At 40.9% G+C, this 13,325-nt stretch overlaps 1 protein-coding gene across 2 annotated transcripts in view; it reads right to left on the reverse strand.

Annotated features, from left to right (window-relative positions):
• VPS26A (VPS26 retromer complex component A) overlaps window positions 1-6,084 on the reverse strand; it is a 35,924-nt gene extending 29,840 nt beyond the window's left edge. The window contains exon 1 of one of the 2 annotated variants that reach the window (XM_004386384.2): window positions 5,624-5,740. In XM_004386384.2, coding sequence (XP_004386441.1) covers window positions 5,624-5,725 — 102 coding nt within the window. In that variant the 5' untranslated portion in view covers window positions 5,726-5,740. Of the gene's footprint in view, window positions 1-5,623; window positions 5,741-5,973 lie in introns of those variants that run through there. The other variant, XM_004386385.2, reaches the window with a different exon arrangement.
• Between the last annotated feature and the right edge of the window lie 7,241 nt (window positions 6,085-13,325).

Consider the following 13,325-nt stretch of genomic DNA (forward strand, 5'->3'; position numbering starts at 1 on the left):
GTGCCTCTTAGCTCAAGTAGATACAAGTGACTAAATGGACAGCTTCTGTCCGGAGTTGAGATGGAAAGGCAGAGAGGGTTGGGAGCTGGTTGAACGGACATGGGGAATCAGGGGTGGAAAGGAGGAGTGTGCTGTCACAGTATGGGGAGAGCAACTAGAGTCACATAACAATGTGTAAGTTTTCATATGGGAAAAAATTTAAAAAAAGAAACTGTTCTGCATCCCACTTTAGTGAGTGGCGTCTGGAGTTTTAAAAGCTAGCTAGCGGCCATCTAAGATACATCAATTGGTCCCAACCCACCTGGAGCAAAGGTGAATGAAGAACACCAAAGACACAAGGAAAGTACTATAGTAGCCCAAGAGACAGAAAGGGCCACATAAACCAGAGATTTCATCAGCCTGAGACCAGAAGAACTAGATGGTGCCTGGCTACCACCAATGACTGCCCTGACAGGGAAACACAACACAGAGTCCCTGACAGAGCAGGAAAAAAGTAGGGTGTAGAACTCAAATTCTAGTAAAAAGACCAGACTTAATGGTCTGACTGAGACTGGAGGGACCCCAGAAGACATGGCCTCCAGACTCTCTGTTGGCCCAGAACTAAAACCTTTCCCGAAACCAACTCTTCAAAGATTAGACTGGACTATGGGACATACAATAATACTCGTGAACAGTGTGCTTCTTAGCTTAAGTAGATACATGAGACTAAACGGGCAGCTCTTGTCTGGAGGCGAGATGAAAAGGCAAAAAGCGACAGGAGCTGGTTGAATGGACACGAGAAATCTGGGGAGGAAAGGAGGAGTGTGCTGTCACATTAAGCAGCTAGGGTCACAAGCTCAAAATCAATCAGCTGATATTTACCAATTATCAACTATGTGCAAAGCACTGAGCCAGCAAAGCAGGATAGGGAGGGCTGCGGTGGAAGGAGCAACTATACAAGGGTGGACGACAATGACTCTGAGTAGCCATTTTAGACGCAGAAACAAAATTAGATACATAAAAAGATTACTGCCAATTAGCGATGAGAGCAGTAAGAGAATGAGCTCTCCTTTCTTATGACACAACATTAAATGTTACAAAATGGAGGCAGGAAAATTAAAATTAATTTTCTCACTCCCCCTAACACTTCCCAGAGCTGCTTCAAGGAAAAACGAGATTGGAAAACTATAAAAATTGTTTTATAGATTTGTTGTTCTTAGCTGCTGTCGAGTTGGCCACTAACTCATGGTGACCCCATGCACAATGCGCTAGGACCATTGTGATCCATAGGGTTTTCACTGGCTGATTTTTCAGAAGTAGATTGCCAGGACTTTCTTCCTAGTCCACCTGAGTTTGGAAGCACCGTAGAAATCCGTTCAGCATCACAGCAACATACAAGCCTCCACTGGCAGATGGGTGGTAGCTGCATGTAAGGTGCATTGGAACCAGCGTCTCCCACATAGAAGGCAAGAATCTACTACTGAACTATTGAAATATTGTAATTTTTTTTCCACACATATATATATGTATACACTTAACACACAGAGCTGAACCTGGGATTTGATAGCTGATATTAAAAGATCAAATAATCAAAAAAATAAAATTGCCACTAATTAAAATGGTATAGACATAGTTTTACACAACTTTATAATCAATAATGCAATTATAACTATACAATGAGTCTAATTTCACTTCTTTTAAGAATTTTGGAAAGAAAAAAAGAATTTTGACACCATTCTAAAAATTAAAAATTCCCTGTTTTATCCTACGTGCCTGGCATATGGTGTGCATTCAATAAACATTTGTAGTTTGAAGGCAAAAAATTTAAAAAAAAAATTCCTAAACATTAAAAATATATATAAAAACTATGTGTTAGCCCCTTATTTTCTGTATGCATGATGTATTTCATAATTAGTAGATTTACTTTCCTTTCTTTTTAATTTTTACTTTTTATTGTGCTTTAGGTGAAAGTTTACAGAGCAAATTAGTTTCCCATTTGATAGTTTGTACATAAAGTATTCCATGACACTGGTTGCATTCCTCACCACGTATCAGCACTCTCCCCATTTCTGCCCCAGGTTCCCCGTTTCCTTTTGTCAGATTTTCTACCCATTCCTGCCTTCTCATCTTTGCCTTTTGGGCAAATGTTATCCTTCTGATCTCGTATAAATGACTGTTCAAAGGGATACATTCCTCTTGGGTATTACTGTTTATTTTATGGGCCTGTCTATTGTTTGGCTGAAAGGTGGTCTCTGGGAATGGCTTCAGTTCCAGTTCAGAAGAGTGTCTTAGGGCCATAGTCTCAGGAGTTGGTAGACTTACTTTTCAACACAATCAAAGCACTGAATTTGGGAGACAGAAGACGGTATTTAAAAAATATTGGGATAGCATATAAAGAAGAGTAAAGGTTGAGTAACAAACTACAATACTTTAACAAGGTTATGCCATGAGAATTTAGCATTAGAGTAACATCAGGATTTTTACATTAGGACACATCAAAAATGAACTATCTTACCATACTTAAAACCTCCAGAAAATTGTAATGTCTTACATTTAACAAGTAGATAACAGAAAGAAAAAAATCTGAGGTTTTAGTCTTTATTCTCCTTCTAAAAGGAGTTCAAAGAAAAGGATTCTCTACCTAACGTCTTGCTTTTTAAGTTTTTATTTCAAGATGTACATCTTCTGTCATTTCAAATAAAGTTATGAAATTAAAATCTTTTCAAAATTAAGCTAGAAACAGAAGTACCATACGATCCAGCAATCCCGGTCTTTGGAATATATCCTAGAGAAGAGCGGTTATACTAAGAGATATACGCACACCCATGTTCACTGCAGGACTGTTCACAATAGCAAAAAGATGGAAACAACCTAGGTGCCCATCAACAGATGAATGGATAAACAAATTATGGTATATTAATACGATGGAATACTACGCAATGATAAAGAACAACAATGAATCTGTGAAACATAACATGGAGGAATCTGGAAGGTATTGTGCTGAATGAACTTAGTCGCAAAAGGACAAATACTGTATGAGACCACTATTATAAGAACTCAAGAAAAGGTTTAAACACAGAAGACAACATTCTTTGATGGTTACAAGGGTGGGGAGGGAGAGAGAGGGGTATTCACTAACCAGATAGTGGAGAAGAATTAGGTGAAGGGAAGGACAACACAAACTACAGGGAAGGTCAGCACAACTGGACTAAACCACAAGAGGTTTCCTGAATACAACCAAACACTTCGAGGGACAGAGTAGCAGGGGCAGGGGTCTGGGGACCATGGTCTCAGGGGACATCTAGGTCAACTGGCAAACAAAGTTTACTAAGAAAATGTTCTGCATGAATGAAGAACACCAAAGACACAAGGGAAGTATTAGCCCAAGAGACAGAAAGGGCCACATAAACCAGAGACTTCATCAGCCTGAGACCAGAAAAACTAGATGGTGCCTGGCTACCACAATGACCGCCCTAACAAGCAACACAATAGAGTCCCTGACGGAGCAGGAAAAAAGTGGGGTGCAGAACTCAAATTCTAGTAAAAAAGACCAGACTTAATGGTTTGACTGAGACTGGAGGGACTACGGAAGACACGACCCCGGACTCTCTGTTAGCCCAAAACTAAAACCATTCCCAAGGCCAACTCTTCAGACAAAGATTAGACTGGACTATGGAACATAAAACGATACTCATGAAGAGTGCGTCTCAGCTCAAGTAGATACATGAGACTAGACAGGCAGCTCCTGTCCAGAGGTGAGATGAGAAGGCAGAGAGGGTCAGGAGCTGGCTGAATGGGCATGGGAAATCCAGAGTGGAAAGAAAGGGTGTGTTGTCACAGTATAGGGAGAGCAACTAGCATCACAAAACAATGTATGTATAAATTTTTGTATGAGAGACTAACTTGAATTGTAAACTGTCACTTAAAGCACAATAAAAAAAACTTTTTAAAATTATTCACTGTGAAATTATATTTCCAATATGTAAAGAAAAAGCATAATACAGATGTGTCAGGATGATGAAGACTAGAAAAAGGAAAGGGAATAAAAATTTTACAGTAATGCAGACTTGCTGAAATTACAAAACACAGTTTCGAGAACTTTTAAGTATAAGACTGCTACTCAGTTCTTTGGGAAAAGGCATCTTCAGGTGAGCATTCAGAATGAAATTTTCAGGAGTAATACTATACAATCAATATATAAGTTTAAAAAATCTTGGGTACCTTTTAAGTAACTAGACTGCAATATATATGACTATTCAACCATTATAGCAATTACTTTTACAGTTTTCTCGTCTCAGCCTAAACCTCCTATCACTGATTTAAAATTAATTTAAGGTTTTTCATATAATTTGTAACCCTAATTTTGAGCATCACCACCTAGGAAAATTACATGTGGACATATAAAAAGACGACAAACTTTTTAGCCCTCACTGAAGAAATTCACCAAATCCAGAGGATGTAAAGAAATGTAACTCAAGGTGGGATGGAAGGGAGGCTCTCAAAATTTATTTACTTAGCCCATACACAAGCAATGAAACAGCAAATTTTCATACGTGTGTTACATTTGTGCCCATTTCAATGTTTTAAAGCTTTAAAATTTAGTTTGTGCTTGATGAGTAGCTTGAAAATAAATTGCTCTTGAACATGACTCAAAAGCTTATGAAAAGCAATTAATTATAAATGTAAGCAAAAAATAAGAGGGCCTTTTAAGTTTTCTTTTCAAATGATACTCAGTTGAAGTCTTCCCTAACTCCTTGATGAGGCAAGGTCCTCCAATATTTCCTTCTTAGTATTTATCACAATTATAATTGACACATTCAAGAAATTACACAAATGTTTATCCCCACCTAGACTGTAAACTACAAAAGAATAAGGGCTGTTTAAGTCTTGCTCACAGACCCTGGGCAAAAAACTAATTATTTGTAGAAAGAAAGAAAAAAAGGCTCCAAGTTTAAGATGTACAGGTACTTTTTTTTTAATTAAAATAACACGATTTCTAACTTTAAAAGTTCTTCATTCAAAGTTGTTTTTTTTTTAAATAAACCTAGCTTGGCCTTTAGTCAAAAATCTCAAGAGTTTATAGAATCAGTGAGCTCTGGGTGTTCAAGTAATAAAAGAGCAAACAATAGACGATCAACGTACGCTTGCCAAATGAAACGAATACTCCAAGAAAATGACCCAAATGAGATCCCATCTAGAGACGGTCGACACAGAAAGTTAAACGCCATCGTGCCTACGCTGTACTTCCCATTAACTATGGTTAGAGTATTGTAATTTCCCTCTCTCCTCTGCTTTCTAGACCATTTCAACACCCCAAAACGTTAAATTTATAAAAATGGCTTGGGGAAGGAAATGAGAGTCAATGCTTTAAAACGCGGGCACAAAACTAGTGTCTTCTGAGTTAAAGACGTCTCCCCTTCCAACGTCCTTTTCCTTTTTTTCGCCCACTCTACAAGTGTTAACACCAAGCCTGAACTAGGCTTACGAAATTGCAGAATGTCACTATATCCAGGTTTAAAAATCAAGCTCGTGACACACTGGCGGAGAGTGACCAAGTCCTCCAGAGTCCGGAACTGGGGGACTCACGGGTCACCCAACCTGAAGGGAAGTGAGGCTGCCCGGGAGGAGCGGAGGGACTAGCTACCTTGGAAGGGGAGGCGACAGCGAGCCCCCGCAGGGGCGGGGTCCGAGTACCCAGCCAGGGCCCCCACAGCCGGTCGAGGAAAGCGGGCACAGGCTCCGACATGGCCAGAAGAGCACACTGCCGCCTGCAGGTGCTCGGGCCTCGCCGAGACCAGGAAGAAGCAGCCCCACCCGCTCTTCCCGGACCCCGGGGTGGCCCGACAGGCCTAACCCCGCTGCCCGCCCTGCTCGCCCGCCCCCTCCTCCAGCTCCCCGCGGCCCCTCCCGCAAAGCCGGGCCCGCCGTTAGACGTCCTGCCGCGCGCTCCGGGGCGAGGACTGGAAGCGAGCGCGCGGGCCGCCATGCACTCACCATTGTCAGCACCGCCACCGCCGCACCCCCCCCTTCACTCCTCTTGCCTCAGGAAAACTCCCAGTCCCGGCTCCTCCGCCCCGGCGCCCCGTCACGTGACCTCGGGCCGCCTGCTGCACGTGACCCCCCCTTTCCTTTCCTCCCTTCCTCCCGTACCCGCCCCCCCTTCCCGGCCCCTCGCCCCGCCCTAAAAGCCTGCCAGGTCCCTCCGAGGAGATGCCGTTTGGAGGCGGGGCCTAGTGCTCCACCCTTAGGCGGAGGGGGCGGGACCACTGCGGTGTACGACAAAAGGGAGAGGCCTGGGAGCACGTACTCTCCCCAGGTTCTCCTCGCTTTCTCTTCTGTCACGTGACCGGCGGGTGGCTGACTGGCTACTTTACTACACCCTGGGCCTCTTGGCTGTGGAAGTTTGAGTGGCTGGAAGGAAGGAAGTGTTTGTTCGGGAGGTGTTCTCCATGGGTGGGGAACTGGGTCGCGGAGGAGAATGGGAACTGTTACCGGAGGCTCTGGTTCCTGAGGCCTCGCGGTGAGACGTGCGCTCTTAATCCGGGGATAAGGCGTTCTTCCACCTTTCTTGAACTGTACACACTTTACCCTTCCTCTGAGAGCTTTTGTGTTGTTAAAATTTGTTAGCTCTGTGATTTATCGCCTCTGAAGATACCAGTCGAAAAATCTTAGGGTTCTACATCCGTTGGCTCCTGAAGTCCACAGATAGTTCTATAAACTTTCTACCCTGAGCAATAGAGGACCCACAAATCAATGGTAACTCCCTGCCCAAAACAAATGATATCCTGTGAGGGGGGAAGAGTCCAGAGATGCTGCTAAGAACTCCTCTGGCCTTAACAGCATCCTAAGTCATTATAGTGTAAGCTTGGAGACCTCCAAAAAACGAAATACTGTTTAGAACTTAAAAACCTAAAACCTGGTGTTGACCCACCACAGTGCACCCTACACTTAACCAAAGCAGGAAGAAAAACATACTCTAAATGGACTATAATTCTCCCATCATAACAAAATAAAATCAAGTTTGTGAAGCAGGGCCATAAGGCAAGTCTCAAATTTAAGAGGATTGAAATCAGAGTTTGTTCTCTAATCCTAATAAAAGTAGACTAGAAATCAGTAAGAAGATAGCTAGAAAATCCCCAAATGTTTGGAAACTAAGCAACATAATTCTAAACCTCTGGGTCAAAGAAGAAATCAATGAAAATTTAAAAATAATAAACTGCTCTATGCATTTGGCAAAAATCTATTGACTGTATAATTGTAGGTCTATTTCTGAACTTTCTATTCTGTTTCATCGATCTATTTGTCTCTACGCAATGTCACACTGTCTTGATTACTATGGGTTTATAGTAAGCCTTGAAATAAGGTAGTATAATAATTCCAACTTTGTTTTTTTTTGAGAATGCTTTGATTGTTCTATATCCTTTGTATTTCCATATAAATTTTTGAATTGTTAATCCATTTTTACCAAAAAAAAAAGCTATTGGGATTGAGTTGAACCTATAGCTCAATTTAGGGAAAATTGACATCCTAACAATATTGAGCCTTCCAATCCATGAACATGGTATATTTCTCTGTTAGGTCTTTTTAAAAATTTCTCTCAGCAATGTTTTATAATTTTCAGTGCAGGAGTCTTATATATCTTTTGTTAAATTTATGCCTAGGTATTTATATTATTATATTTATTTATATTGTAAATGGAATTTAAAATTTTCGTTTTCTAATTGTTTATTGGAAACCCTGGTGGCATAGTTTCCAATAAACAGGGTTTCCAATAAACAGATTATTGCTTGTGTATGTGTATGATTTTTTATATTGACTTTTTATCTTGCCACCTTGCAAAATATATTTGATAATTTTCTCCCATCTCTATGCCCTCTATGCACTCCTCTTTCTTCCTAGATCTTGAGTCATATACCATATTTTAGAGTTTTCAGAGTTTGTTCTCTAATCCTAACAGAACTAAACTAGAAATCAATAAGAAGATAGCTAGAAAATAATGCAAATGGTGCAGACCTTCTGTTTGCCAACCGCTCCCTTCCCCCCTCATGAGCTATTTTCGTCAGCACTCTATGCTAATTTTTTTTTTTTTTTTACAGCAACATGTGAAAAAAAATTGGCATAGCAGGTGCTTGTGAAAATGCTTTGTGAGAGGAGGGAGTAGTTGGCAAACAAATATAGAAAGAGCATGTTATTTGCACAAAAATATAATATTAAGTCCCCTAAATTGATTGTGTAATTTTCCTATTTTTTCTTTCCTATTTTCCATCTATTTGTCTTTCTGTTCTCCTTTCTAAGTGATTTCCCCAATTTTATATTCCAACTCTTACAATGAGTTTTTATCACTGTACGATGGTAGCCAGCTCCTCAGATGGCACATAATGATTCTTGTCCCCCAGTATTCATATCCATGTGTAGTTCATTCTCAGATTCTATTAGAATTGGTCTTTATGACCAACCGAATAAGGGAAGTGATAGTATGTGACTTCCGAGGCTGCTTGGATCACTTACTCCGAGGAAAGCTAGCTTCCATATCATGAGGATGCGCAAGGATCCCAAAGCAGAGGTCTACATGGTAAGGAGCTGAACCCAGGGTGTAACAAAATCACGTTATCATGTAGCTGAATTATTGCAATAATAAAGTTCCTAATTCCTATGGATCAATAACCTTAGTAAATATTGTAGAAAAATGATAAATCATACTATACCATTATAAGGTAGGGACATAAATGATAAGACTTTAATCCAAAAATAATTGTTGCTTTAACATAGTGAGTCTCAAGAAGAGAGGATTTTTCCGCCCAAGGGACATTTGGCAACGCCTGGAAACATTTTTGATTGTCAGGTTTGGGGGAGTGCTACTGGAATCTAGTGAGTAAAGATCAGAAATGCTGTCGAATATGCTACAATGCAAAGCACAGCCCACTGCAAGAAAGAAATATCCTGTCCAGAATGTCAATAATGCTGAGATTGAGAAATCCTGGTTTAGTGTAAACCTAAGAAGACAAATAGAGTTCTGAAAAATCAATTATATTAATATTTTAAGCAATGACTCGAATGGTAAAACAGAAGATATTCAGGGAATGCAGACAAAAAGCTTCTGCAAAATTAATCATTCTTTTTGCTACCTTCGCACTTTGTTTATAGTTATTGTAGATTTGGAAAAATGTCTATAATGTAAAGTGTATTACAGTTATTTATGTGTTTCTTCCACTAAATTGTAAGCAGTCTTAACTGTTTATTCCTGGTGGCTTGGTCCATTTTTATTGATTGTATAATATCAGATTTTAAAAAATTATTATGAATTCAGAGAGTTACTCAAAATTGGAAGAAGCTCCCCCACCCCCCCAACACACACAAAGAAAAAACCCTGTAATCATGGTAAATAGTTGGTTGATTAACGAACAGAACCCAAAAGAGTAATTACGAAGAACCTACATGAGTGATGTGCTATTTCTCTTATGTGCCAGGTAATATTTACTTCCATCTATCTACCTTCCTTTGTGCCAGGAAAGACTAACAGATTACAATCACTCTCATTCAATCCCTGAGTGATTCTAAACTTGAGGACAAAGGCCATCTGGTGTGTCTTCATTTTCCCTCGGGATCCCCAGCATCTACGAGTGCCTGGCATATAGAAGGAATCCTTTAAATAATCTTAGGAAGTAGCTATGACACATATTTTTATAATTTTAAATTTTAGATCTTGCTATGTGCTGTGCACTAAGCTAATCATATCACATACACTGTATCATATAATCCTCACCACGACCCCATGAGCAAGTATCGTTAACCTATAGTACGGATAATATTGATAGCCCATGTTTATTGGCCACTTAATAATATTGTTCCAAGCACTTCATATATTAACTTATTTAATTCTCTCAACAAACCTACAAAGTAGGTACTTTAAAATGAGATTACCCTCATTTTAAAGAGGAGGAAACTGAGGTAATGCATCTAAGATTACCTAGGTGGTAAGTGACAGAACTTTGAACCCCTGGTGACCTGGCTCTAGAGTCCATGCAATTAACCCGTTCACTACACTGCTCTCATTTGAAAAGCTTAGCTAAATTAAGTAACCTGCGTAAAGTCACACAGCTAACAAAGAGTGAAACTGGTATTTAATCCAAGACTTTGCCATTCTAAAGCTCATACTCTTTCCAGTAGTCTAATTACCTCTCCAAAGATAGAAGTCTTCTATGCTTCTTTTGTGGCAAACTTAAGATCTTTCTCCATAAGAGTGTCATTTTTTTATAAAGCCAATTGTCTTAGTCATCTGGTACTGCTCTAACAAATACCACAAGTGGATGGCTTTAACAAAGAGAAATTTATTTTCTCACAGTCTGGTAGGCTAGAAGTCCAAATTCAGGGTGTCAGCTCCAGGGCAAGGCTTTCACTCAATCTTCTCCCAGACTAGGAGCTTCTCCACGCAGGGACCCCAGGTCCAAAGGACGTGCTCTGCTCCCGGCAGTGCTTTCTTGGTGGTAAGAGGTCCCCAACTCTCTGCTTGCTTCCCTTTCCTTTAATCTCTTGTAAGATAAAAGGTGGTGCAGGTCACACCCCAGGGAAACTCCCTTCACATTGGACCAGGGATGTGACCTGGGTAAGGGTAGTGTTACAATTCCACCCTAATCCTCTTTAATGTAAAATTACAATCACAGAATGGAGGACAACCACACAATACTGGGAATCATGGCCTAGCCAAACTGATAGATTTTTGGGGGGACCTAATTCAATCCATGACACCAACCTAAACTACCTATCCCCTTCTTCAAATGTGTTAAACCTAGCACTTAACTACAGAACAAAAAGCAGCATGCCTTATTTTCTCTGCTATAATAGTCACAAGAGCCAAAAAATTAAGTTTTGTGACAGTAACACCCTACTGGGCATAAAAACTCACTAAGTTCATGATAAATATGTTAAATAATCAGAAATAGATTCATTAACAAAAGGATCTGGGTATAATTTAACAACTGTCACCAAAAGTAAAATGCTATAAAGATGATTGCTGTAAGTTGGGTCCTATGGGAAGCAGACTCTGAGATGAAGAATAGCATGGAAGTTTATTAGGGAGTGGTTTTAGGTGCAACACTTGTGCAGGACCAGAAGGAAGCAGGATTAGACAGAGGAATAAATACAACTGCAGTGTAATCACAAGGCCTTAGATGACTCCATAGGTAGTTCTGAAGTTGGGATGGTCCTTCAAAGTTGTTCCAAGAGGGCATGAGGTCCAAGCCTTTATATGCCTGCATAGATGTCTTTAGCTGTGAGCTGTCTAGAGAAGGGAGCATGGCCTTGGATGGGGTGGCTCTGTCCATCGAAGAGCTTGCCGCTGTCAGCCAACTTCCCAGTGGCTGGGAGATTATGTCCTCCAGTACTGAAGGGGAACTCTGAGTGACACAGCACAGCACCCGTAACAGTCCACCTCTTGCACCACTAAGATCCATTTGCTTCATATAAATTTTGGGGATCGCACCTTCAGGACCCTGGAGGGCTCTGTTCCTGAGGAAAACTTCTAAGAGGAAGGTCAGTGGAATTAACTGCAGCCCCTGTCACTACCGCTGGCGTCACAGGGGAACACACATGGGGGGAAAAGGAAGACAGACGAACGAGACAGATCCACCTACAAGCCCACAAACACCAAGATTGCTGGCAGCTGCTAGAAGCTGAAAGAGACAAGGAAGGACCTCTCTCTTAATTTGGACTTCTAGCCTCCTGAACTGTGAGAAAATTAATTTCTGTCCTTTAAAGCCACTCACTTGCAGTATCTGTGTTATGGCAGCACTGGCAACCTAAGACACTCCCTTGTGCAACTTTATGTTCCACCTCCATCCTCGATCCAGTACTCTTAGAATCAAATCTCATAGACATTCCCGACTTCTAAGGTACATGCTAGCTAGGTTCTGCAAAATCTTCTGGGTATATTACCTTTCCTACTTAGTAGGCCCAGCGCTTCCTGCACTGGTTCATACTGCAACTTATCTTCAGTTATTGCCCTAGTGGCCAGGAGCGGAGACAGGGACAGATCTTGAGGGGAAGGTACACGTTATCTTGAAGGACATGGGCCTCTTAATCATCTTCAAGAGAGAGGAAAGCATTAGTTCTTAAGGAGAAGTGGGTCTCTTCTATAGACTCAAAGGTTCAGGAGAGTCTGGGGATTCAAGATATGAAGTAATCACTCCAGTTGTGCCATATCTTAGGGTTCCATTCTTTCCTAATCAGGACCTTGACCTTGCATAGTTGACTTGCATATGTTGACAATTTAACATTCTTGGAACTCTGCTATTCTTATGATTAATCCTGGTCCAGAGCTTTCTCTGCTCTTCTGAAACAGGAGAAGAGTTTTTTAATATTCTGCCTTTCATTGTCTCTTTCAAAAGCATTAATTACCTCCAGCAAAGCCATCCAATTCCATTGTCTTTCGAGTTACTATTTCCCCATATTTCTCAAATGCCTGGTATATTGTACCCTAGTACACTTCCTTCCACTGGTATACCATCTCCGTTCATCACCAGTGAAAGCTGAACAATTGCAATGCGTCTTGTGCCTGCATCTACAGCCATCTGCAGCCAGGGATGAGGTCCTCATTGCCAGCCAGGCAGCAAGTGATCTAGCTTCAAAATCCCACCTTAGCATTGGCCTTCTACCCCTCCTGGCACCATCTGTCACAGGTTGGATTCTCCATGAAGCAAGCTCTGAGATAGAGACTAGTGTGCAGAAATTTTCTAAGGGAATGCTCTTGGGATAAATACCTGGGAGGGCAGTGGAAAGAAGCAAGAACGAGTAAAGGAAGAAACTGAGCTGCAAAACAGTCCCAACAAAGCCTCACATGAGCCCTCAAGGAGCTCTGAATCTGTGCTCAGAGAGTTGCCCAAGTTCAGTGAGGGGCCAGCTTTTTATATACCCGCATCAACCCATCATTGGATTCAGGCTTCCCTGGGAAGGGGCATGAATTTGGACAAAGTGGCTCTCTTCAGCAGAGACTAATTTGAGTATGTCCTCAGTTCTGAAGAATGAAAATGGACAGGGCAGAACAGAATCCACAACTGTGATGCTGACAGGATTTTCAGAACTAAAAGGAACAGATAGTGAATATCCTCAGGTAAAGGAAGTCCTTTGATAAGTACAACGTTCTTGCTAAGGCATGATCGCTTTCATCATATGCTCATTAATATGATTTGATTCTACTTAAAAAAAAAATTGGTACTGATTGTAAAATAATTTTGAAGGTATTTTGTCAATAAGACTTCTAGAAACATCTGAACCAAAATGATTATGCACTGAGTTTAGAACAGAGATAGCAGACAGCTTAAATCTTTGGTTATACTTCTGCTTTAATAGAG

This window comes from Trichechus manatus, unplaced genomic scaffold (assembly GCF_000243295.1).
Source record: "Trichechus manatus latirostris isolate Lorelei unplaced genomic scaffold, TriManLat1.0 scaffold00163, whole genome shotgun sequence".
In the NCBI taxonomy this organism is placed as follows: Eukaryota; Metazoa; Chordata; class Mammalia; order Sirenia; family Trichechidae; genus Trichechus; species Trichechus manatus.